Raw genomic sequence first — 10517 nt, forward strand, 5'->3', positions numbered from 1 at the left:
GAGAAGCTTTTGGCTTTGCAAAGGAAATGGATTGATTCGGAGACCAGAATAGACAAACAGAGTAGTCATGTAAGAATGCGTCTACTCGCCCCAAGACCAAACAATCCCAATCTTATCTGCTTTCGGCTCCCTCAGACAGCACTGGCCTCGGCCAAGGCCGTTGCTGGAACAAAAACTCCCCCTGAAGATCACTGCAGTGAGATGCTCTTGTATTCCTTCCCGCAGTCACCGCTTTTACCCCCAGTGTGACAAGTGGGTGCGCGACCAGCGCCATTATGGCTGCAGGAATGGATGGCTGCTTGCTTGCACTGGGTTACCTCTACCTGTGGGAGGAAACCAGAGCACCCGGAGGAGACAGGAGGAGAACATGCAAACTCCACACAGAAAGGCCCCTGTCAGCTGTAAGGTTCAAACCCAGAATCCACTGTGAGGTGACAGATTGTGATGAGTCTCATGAGAAGGAGATGTTTGACCATTATGGAAGGAGTCTCCAGTGTCAGTGTTTCATAATGGTCAGTAACAGGAAAGTCCACTTCACTTCACTTCACCCCACACCAAGACATGTCATTGATTATTTTCCTATAACCCCATTTGTGTGTTATTCTTTATAATCTGTAACTCATTGTTTAACTCATTATGTACATTTCATTAGTTTTGTGTTTATTGTATTGCGGTGCAGCAAGCTCTTATTTCAGGCGTTCAGATTTTAAAAGATTATGAGAAATTGATCACAATTTACATGAAAGTTCACATGTCACGAAGCCTGTGTAATACTATATATGTATTATTGTTGTCAAGATCATTGTCAATGTCACTGATTGTTCTTTACTGGTATATTCATTAAGCTTCACTGATCAGTTTATCATTACATAATAGTTTATATAACCTGATTAACTATCCAATAATTGCTGATTATCAGCAATTACAACTTCCATTAATTAAGCAACTAATCTGGGGCAGGTTTCCCAAAAGCCTCTTCACGCTAAGAACATCTTAACTAGGAGAGAGAGTGTTCATTGTGCTGTTGCTCGCTCTACCATTTAACAATGATCTTTGTGCTACAATACCGCGAGTTGGCCTAGTGGTTAGTGTGTCCACTTCTCGATTGGGAGATTGGGAGTTCTACTCACGGTTGGGTCATACCAAAGACCATCATAAAAATGGTACCTACTGCCATCTGGCAAGGCATGCTGCAATACAGATGTGAGTGGGGAGTCAAACTCTCATGGTTACCAGAGGACTAGCCCCCCACTGTAACCCTAGCTATGTAATAGGCGAGAGGCTGAGGGCGACGGAGATCGGCGCTGCCACATGGCGTGGGAAGGACTTTTGTGCTACAATGTTTTTGGGAAACTCAGCACTGATAATTAAGTTAATAATTGGATTATGAAGCTAATAGATGGTAATAGATAGTAACTCCACACATATGCAAATGGTTACTGGACTTCCTGACTAATTGCCCCCAGTCTGTCAGGCTTGGCAGACATACATATTCCATTCTCACCATGAGTACCGGCGTGCCGCAAGGCTGTGTGCTGAGCCCCCTCCTCTATGCACTTTTCACCCACGACTGTCAACCTACCCACAAGTCAAACATTATTGTTAAGTTTGTGGATGATACAACGGTCATTGGGATCATATCTAATAACGCTGAAGCTGCATACAGAGAGGAGGCTCAGAACCTGGCAGCGTGGTGCGACACCAACAACCTGGTCTTGAACACCAAGAAAACCAAAGAAATCATTGTGGACTTCAGGACCTCCAAAAAGACAGCACACAGCCCAGTAACCATCAGAGCAGAGGCTGTGGAGAGAGTCTCCAGCTTCAAGTTTCTGGGAGTGACCATCACAGAGGACCTCTCCTGGACTGAGAACACCTCAGTGGTAGTAGGCAAAGCACAACAACGACTCTACTTTCTGAGGAGTTTAAGGAGAGTCAACCTTCCCCAGAAGCTGCTGGTCAACTTCAAAAGGTGCACCATAGAAAGCATATTAACAAACTGTATGACCACCTGGTACAGCAGCTGCACCAAAGCTGCCAGAAAAGCCCTACAACGTGTTGTGAAAACAGCACAGGACATCGTTGGCACTGAGTTGTCATTTCTGGATCTGCTACACAACACTTGCTGTGTCAGAAGGGCCAAAAACATTATTGTAAGATTGTGTGTGTTCTCGTGCATAGCTGTCCTGAGCTTTATGACCCTTTCACACCCTGGTAAACGTGCATAATCGCGAGAACATACTCTTTTGTTTTCTCTGTACCTTCTAGTTTCGCTGAAACCACATTCCTGGTTCCTCCTGTTCTAGGGGGTGTATGGTCTGCTCTTTCATGTATAATAAAAACGACTCCTTATCTGGCGAGTTGACCTTGTGCCCCCGAGCCCCTTACTTATCTTGTCACGCAAGCTTCTGATGTATATAAACCCTGCTCTTTCTGTGTATCGTTGAGCAGTGCTTGAATAAACCAGATTGATTTAACTCGTGTGGTTTGTTTTAACCCTGCTCCAGAGCGCTCTTACGTCAACGCATCTGAACTGAGACAGACACAGGTTCTAACAATTTGGTGACCCCGACGTGATACTCTCAATCAGGTAAGACATGTTTGATTGACTACCTGGTTGGCAGTAGTTTCGTAGTGTCCTACGGAGGACAGTTTTCCCTGGTTCGAGTCCAGGAAGAGCGCGCTATACAAATTTGTACTATATTTGTTGTCTGTTCCTCTTCAGATCCGTTTGTTGTCATTGTACGATGGGAAGCTCGTTCCCTAAGCCTGCGCCAGGGGAAACCCCGGCCGAATGGATGACTAGGTGCGGTTTCGCTTATTATGTTTCTCCCTGGCTCGATAATTTGGCAGGTTGGACCGAGGCCAACCCTCAAATTCCTTCATATCCTCGCCGAGGTACTTTCGATCCTGGTTATCTTGCATCGGCCCATCGCATGATTTATGAGGGATTAGGGGACCCCGGATGGGATCGCCCGTATATGCGGGAAGGATATGCCAAATGGTATGATATGAAGAAGATTTGGGATAATTTTAAACAGGCTTATACTCCCCGTTCAGTCCTGAAATCCATCCCGAAGCCTCGGGCTGCACCCGTCACCAAGGAAACGGAGGAGGCGGCGCTAGGAAAATCCAAATCTCATTCTGCTCCTCCAGCCTCGTTAGACAGTAAACCTCCACCTTATAGTAAGGCTGGAAAAATTACTGGTAAATCGCCGTCAGCTGCAAAAACGATTCCTAAAATTTATCCGTCCCTGGCTGCTGTGTCTGCGTGCCCCCCCCCCACGGTTGACAGAGGGCAGCGTCCCGGAGGGATAAAGGGTGCGCCTGCATCAGCCAAGAACGGCAAAGACGAAGAAAGTAGTGACGATACCGATGATGACACTGATGATGACGATTGGGATAATCCCGATGGTGTGGGTCCAGACGCCGGCTCGCGTCCTTATCCGCCACAAAACGCTGCTTGTGTATGGGTTGCAAAGCGCAGTGGTATTGATATAACTCCTCCGTCCCCGTCGGCTCTTAAGGACATCATCTCGCTTCTTCCGTCACCCGATAAGCCCTTGCTTTTTGTTGATCAGTTAATTAATGTTTCTCGTAATTGTCAGCTTACGGGAGCTGATTACCGGTTTATTCTGCAAAATAAATTAGGAGGCGCATACGATGAGACGGCCCTGTTAGAAAACGTACAGGTCCTCCGCCCCGTCAACGATATTGCTGTTAATGTTAAGGAGGAATTGCCTCCGGTAGGGGAAAACGGTCGCCCTCGCCAGCGCACCGTGTCTACCTTCTTTTGGAAAGACACGCCGAACGCACTGCAGCAGCTTCGTGAGCAATTGACGCGATACCTGCTCGCCTTAAAACAAGCAAATAGAGACCTGTCACAGGTCACTAATTGCAAACAGGAGCGTTCTGAGCTGACGTCGGCTTTCTGGAAGCGCTTTGGGGAAGTTTGGCAACATTTGGGAGGTCTTGAACTTGATTTGGCAAACCCGAACCCAATGTTCTTGTCCACCTTTCTGTCTAATTGTCGCCCCGAAATACAGAGCGTTTTAAAACATCACTGGAGTGACCGGAATAATCTGGTCCTCCGCCAGGCCGGGGAGCGGGTGCGCACGCTGGAGAGCGATGGTCTTTTAGACTGTAAAACGAATAAAGCATGTTTATCCGTCGTGCCGGGCGGACGAGCGGAGGGACGACAGGAGAGGGGTCGCCGAACGGGACCGCGCGGCGGGGGAGGGAGGAGAAATGGAAAGTGCCACTATTGTGGAAAAGAGGGGCACTGGATAAGAGAATGTCATGCGAAACAGCGAGATGAGCAGGAACGCGAGAAACCCGTCATGCGCGCCGGTTCAAGCCCCACAGGGCAGAGAGATCCTGCCCGCCCATAGGGCTGCCCTCAGAGCGATGAAACCCCGACCGTTGCTATGTTAAATCTTTTATTCAGCTCCCCTCTTAACGAAGATCTTCCCACTATTGTTTTATGCCTGGCAGGGACTGAATATCCTTTTTTACTCGACACCGGGGCTACCATGTCCTCAGTGGGGAGGGAATATGCGGGTCCTTTATCTACACGGTCTGTAAGCTCTGTGGGAATAGAAGGGGTTCCTTTCCATTCCAGTTGCACGCCCCCCCTTTCTGTTACTTGTGCCCTTGATCCTTTACTGAAGTTTTCTCACTCCTTTGTTTGCATGCCTGATTGCCCTTTTAACCTGCTTGGACGGGACCTCATGAGCCTCCTAGGGCTCTCTATTTCTTTTAGTGGCTCACACATGGTTGTTGACATACCAGACGACACTTCGTCGGCTGCTCTTGCCCTCACCTCTCTTTCTCTCCCCCATAACCTTCTCAATGCTGCTTGTGCCGTTACCTGCCTCACACCCTCTCTTTCTGATCTCCCAGCTTCTCTTTGGGCGGAACATAAGGACGAGGTGGGCTTTGTTAACTGTACCCCTTACGAGGCGGTCATTAAACATTCCTCGCCTGTATATGTAAAACAGTACCCCCTTTCCCCAGCTAAGCTATCTGGCATTGATGATGTTTTATGTTCTCTCCTAGAGCAAGGTGTGGTCGTCCCCTGTGTTAGCCCTTATAACACTCCAGTGAACCCGGTGCAGAAGCCCAACGGCACGTGGCGTTTCACCCAGGACTTGCGTAAGATTAATGAGTTAATTATCCCAGTCGCCCCATTAGTTCCAGACGTTCCCTCTCTTATGGCCTCGATTCCGTGTGAACATGCGTTTTTCTCTGTAATTGATCTCTGTTCTGCCTTTTTCAGCGTCCCTGTGGGCCACGACACGCAGCCCCTGTTCGCTTTTACGCACAGGGGAAAGCAGTACACATGGACCAGGTTACCCCAAGGATATGTCGATTCCCCCGCGGTTTTTACAGCCGTAGTGAGGGACGCCTTGGCCGGTTTGTGCCTCCCCTCGGGCTCCTCCGTGCTCCAATACGCGGATGATCTTCTGGTAACGGCGGAGGACGAGGACCTTTGCGCTAAAGCCACACTCGCTCTCCTCTCTCTTCTGGCGCAAGAAGGTTTCAAGGTCTCACGAACTAAGCTTCAGTTCTGCCTCCCCACTGTTCGATATCTGGGTCACGATCTCTCCCAGGGCTCCCGCAGGCTCAGCCCCGAGCGTGTGCAGGTCATCCTAGACACTCAGGTGCCTGCCACCAAACACGCCCTCATGGCTTTTCTGGGACTTATCAATTACTGCCGCCAGTGGATTCCTGACTGTTCCACCTATGACAAGTGTCTGCGCTCTGCAATTCTGCACTCGGACCCTTTGACTCAGCCCCTGGTGTGGTCTGATGAGATGCTGACGGCCTTCAGGGCCTTGAAACAGGCTTTATGCTCGGCCCCTGCTCTCGGACTTCCGAATTACCGTTTGCCGTTTCATTTATATGTGTGCAACCAGCAGGGAACTGCGTCTGGGGTTTTGGCGCAGGAGCACGGGGGGGGTATGCGGCCTTGTGCGTTCCTCTCTAAAACTCTTGATTCTGTGGCACAGGGTCTCCCTGCTTGCCTCAGGGCGGTGGCTGCATGTGCTGTCATGGTCACGGACGCTGAACGGCTGGTTTTGTCTCACCCGCTCGTTCTCCACACCTCACATGATGTAGTGCACGTTTTAAAGAACCTCAGTACCCAGCATTTATCTGCGCAGCGTCGCTCTGGATACGAGTCTATTCTTTTGGCCACCGAAAACCTTACTGTTAAGCCCTCCTCCTCCTTTGATTCTCTCGCGCACGCGCTTCAGCGCCTCCTCAATTCACAGGATGATTTTCTTCCTTCTGAAACACACGACTGCATTTCTAGCATTCTTTTCGAGACAAGTATCCGCCCCGACTTACGCTCCACCCCGTTACTTTCAGGTGATTCGCTGTTTGTGGACGGCTCGTGCTCACGCCCCTCTGACGGCGTTTTCGTGTGTGGTTATTCTGTGTGCCGCCTTCCTGATGAAACTGTTGAAGCTTTTTCTCTTCCTTTCTCCTCGGCTCAGGCTGCCGAACTATACGCTCTAACCCGTGCATGTGTTATTGCTCAGGACACAGACGTCACTATCTACACTGATTCACGCTACGCTTTCGGCGTTGCTCATGACTTTGGTCGGATTTGGGCTTCGCGTGGGTTCACCACTGCAGACGGTAAGCCCATTTCTCATTCTTCGCTTGTTACTGATTTAATCACCGCCTGTCTTCTCCCGCGCTCTTTAGCCATTGTTAAGACTCGTGCTCATTGTATTGGGGACTCTTTTGAGATCAGGGGAAACTCTCTCGCCGATCGCATTGCCAAAGCCGCGGCTGCCTCCGGTGTTTTTCCGCCTTCGCTTACTCTCTCCCTGGTCTCATCCAGCCGTATGATTAGTGCCGTTCTTCCGGACATTGACTTGATCTCCCTCCAGGCCTCCGCTTCGGCCTCAGACAACCATTTCTGGGACTCATGCGGCGCGCAGCCGTCTGACGGCGTTCGGATCGATGCTCAGGGCCGCCTTTGTTTGCCTAGACATTGCACTCCATTTCTCGTCCGCGAGTTTCATGGTCCCACTCACCGCGGACGAAGGGGGGTAGTGGAGGATTTATCCAAAATATTTTGCATCGACAAAATACACACCGATGTACATCACATTCTAGACAGATGTTTAACGTGCGCACAGAATAATCCATCTAAACCAGGCGCGGTACATCAGCACCTTCCCATACCTGACACGCCGTTCCAGGAATGGCAGATTGACTTTACTCACATGCCAAAACAGGGCCCCTTTAAGTATCTCTTGGTCATGGTCGACAAATTTTCACGATGGGTGGAGGCTTTCCCTTGCGGGAAAGAAGACGCTCGCACGGCGGTAAACAAATTGACGCAAGAAATCATTCCGCGTTATGGCCTCCCGGTAGGGATAGACTCTGACAAAGGGACGCCGTTCACCTCTAAGGTGACCCAAGAACTATGTAAGGACCTAAAAATCCTTTGGCGATTCCACATCCCGTACCATCCACAATCCTCCGGCATTGTGGAGCGCGCAAATAGAACAATCAAGGGTAAGCTGCGTAAAGCCATGCAAGAAGCTGGTACTAAAAATTGGGTACAAGTTTTGCCTTTAGTTCTCGCTGACATGCGAATGACCGCTCAAGTGGCCCTCGACAACCTGTCTCCGTACGAGCTCGTGATGGGCCGGCCTTTTCCTACACCCTGGCGCAGAGGTATGCAGGCTATAGGAACGAGTGATCTTGATGTACATCTCAGTGAGTACGCCGTGGGTCTCATGCGGGTGTTGGATGAGTACTGGACGAGACTAAATTCCAAAAAGCCTCCCATTCCTGAGGCACCCACTCACCCCTTTGAGGTAGGGGATAAAGTGTTGGTAAAGAAATTTGCGAAATTAGGCGCTCCTTTGGAGGAACCGCCCTACAGTGAACCCACGGATGTGCTCGCTGTAACTCGAACGGCTGTACTAACTGACCTTTTTCCACAGTGGATTCATGCCAGTCGAATAAAGAAGGCTCCAATGTAATAGAAATCTATATTGTTGATGCTTAACAGGTTTTTGTGTTTCAGAAAGTTGCTGTGACAATAGCTGACGGCCTTTTCAGGGATCCCCTTTCCAGCATCCGGAGTGATCCGGTTTCGGCTGATCTACAAAGAGGGGATGGTCGGTGCGTCCCGCAGACTTCTGAACTGAGGAATCTGGAAGACACGTGAGCCTGGGCTACCTTCAACTATCTACATCCTGTGGACACAGAAAGAACAAAGTCAGTGACCAGTATGACTTTCCTTCTGGTATTGGTCTTAGCGCTTGGAGCAGGGAATCCCGCTCAAGCCAGCCACGAGGACAACGTTTTTTGGCGATTTGCCAATTGGACTGCTAAACAACATACTAATCAGTCTTGTTATGTCTGTCAATACGTTAGAGTCTAAACTGTAGTTATACTCTGTAAACAAAGTATAAAAGAGGGGATTGTAAGATTGTGTGTGTTCTCGTGCATAGCTGTCCTGAGCTTTATGACCCTTTCACACCCTGGTAAAAGTGCATAATCGCGAGAACATACTCTTTTGTTTTCTCTGTACCTTCTAGTTTCGCTGAAACCACATTCCTGGTTCCTCCTGTTCTAGGGGGTGTATGGTCTGCTCTTTCATGTATAATAAAAACGACTCCTTATCTGGCGAGTTGACCTTGTGCCCCCGAGCCCCTTACTTATCTTGTCACGCAAGCTTCTGATGTATATAAACCCTGCTCTTTCTGTGTATCGTTGAGCAGTGCTTGAATAAACCAGATTGATTTAACTCGTGTGGTTTGTTTTAACCCTGCTCCAGAGCGCTCTTACGTCAACGCATCTGAACTGAGACAGACACAGGTTCTAACAATTATAAAGGACATCACTCATCCTACACAGGCAGGAGAGTCAGATCTATACGTACACATACCAACAGACTTAAAAACAGTTTCCTTCCAACTGCAATAAACTTACTGAACTCTGATATCTCCACAGTCTGAAATATGACATGTGCAATGCATTATTTTTCTGTTCAATCCATAACCTGTACATATTACTTGATTTCCATATCATTTCTGTTAAGTGTATTTATGCTCATTTTGTATATATTATATTTATTTACTTATCACCTTTCTTAGCAAGGTGTGTGTTTTCTCTTATTATTTTTGCACCTTTGGGACCAACACAAAATTCATTGTACCTTAACAATGACAATAAAGTACTTGAACTTGAACTTAATTTGGATCCATTGTACAATGAAACAGATCTGTGTTTCTTTAACATTTTCCATCAGCAGCACATATTCATCTGTCTTACTAAACTATTTACATTTAAACTGAGCTTTACATCATCAGTTTAATTGATGGAAATAACACATTAGTGAAAAGTATTTTTATACACACAGTGAAGTCCAAGGGTGGCACAGTGGTGTAGTGGTTAGCGCTGTCGCCTCACAGCAAGAAGGTCCGGGTTCGAGCCCTGTGGCCGGCGAGGGCCTTTCTGTGCAGAGTTTGCATGTTCTCCCCATGTCCGCGTGGGTTTCCTCTGGGTGCTCCGGTTTCCCCCGCAGTCCAAAGACGTGCAGATTAGGTTAACTGGTGACTCTAAATTGACCGTAGGTGTGAATGTGAGTGTGAATGGTTGTGTGTCTATGTGTCAGCCCTGTGATGACCTGGTGACTTGTCCAGGGTGTACCCTGCCTTTCGCCCATAGTCAGCTGGGATAGGCTCCAGCTTGCCTGCGACCCTGTAGAAGGATAAAGCGGCTAGAGATAATGAGATGAGACAGTGAAGTCCAAAAGTCTGAGAACTCTGTAGTGAAAATGCGTTCTTTTCTAATTTAATACACCAAATTTCATTACAAATTATATTATTTGACATGAATTTCAGAGTTTCTGAATACAGTATTGGGTTTAGATCAAATCCACCTGAGTGTTGTCTGATCTCATGCTTCATTAGAAGAGATTAGACATGAGGAAAATGTGACCTTTTGTACAAAGCAGTTAACTCGGTCGAAATAACACATTCTCTTACATTTAAACTGGGACCTAGAATCTTGAAGATATTTAACATTTACTTTCTTTCTTTTGAATATTTTAAAATTCGAAACCCTCCTGTGGTCATTGTTACTGTACTCAGTCAGTTTAGTTGCAGTACTTTAATGAGCCACAAGAGGGGGCACCTGCTTCAGTCCCACACGCTGTTAGAATCAGAATCAGAATTCCTTGATCGTCAGCCCTAACGGTGCATTGACAGAACAAAACAAGAAGTAGCAAGAGCAAAATAAACAGGTATATATAGCCATACACACTTTACACACTTTACACACACACGCGCAAGGAAGAAAGTGTGCAACATGAGAGGGTAACTGAGAATGCACAGTGCAGTTATTAGCAGCTGAGATGTTGCATTTCTGAGATACATTCCAGAAGAATGAGGTAGTGCAGGTAGATTTATACATTCAGTGTGCAGTCGTGCCAGTAGCAACTGATTGGCAGTGTTCTGTTCATGTATGGCTGCGGGGTAGAA

At 47.8% G+C, this 10517-nt stretch overlaps 1 protein-coding gene across 3 annotated transcripts; it reads left to right on the forward strand.

Annotated features, from left to right (window-relative positions):
• Positions 1-5869: 5869 nt before the first annotated feature.
• On the forward strand, positions 5870-8808 carry LOC132897968 (uncharacterized). 3 transcript variants are annotated; one of them, XM_060939280.1, is made up of 2 exons: positions 5870-6645; positions 8039-8808. In XM_060939280.1, the coding sequence occupies exons 1-2, from the start codon at positions 5964-5966 to the stop codon at positions 8074-8076; spliced, it is 720 nt and encodes a 239-aa protein (XP_060795263.1). In that variant the 5' UTR covers positions 5870-5963; the 3' UTR covers positions 8077-8808. The 3 variants fall into 3 exon arrangements, with proteins under 3 accessions (XP_060795263.1, XP_060795264.1, XP_060795262.1); XM_060939281.1 differs by having other exon boundaries at positions 8054-8808; XM_060939279.1 differs by having other exon boundaries at positions 8089-8808.
• The last annotated feature ends 1709 nt before the right edge of the window (positions 8809-10517 follow it).

This window comes from Neoarius graeffei, chromosome 14, assembly GCF_027579695.1.
Source record: "Neoarius graeffei isolate fNeoGra1 chromosome 14, fNeoGra1.pri, whole genome shotgun sequence".
Taxonomy (NCBI): Eukaryota; Metazoa; Chordata; class Actinopteri; order Siluriformes; family Ariidae; genus Neoarius; species Neoarius graeffei.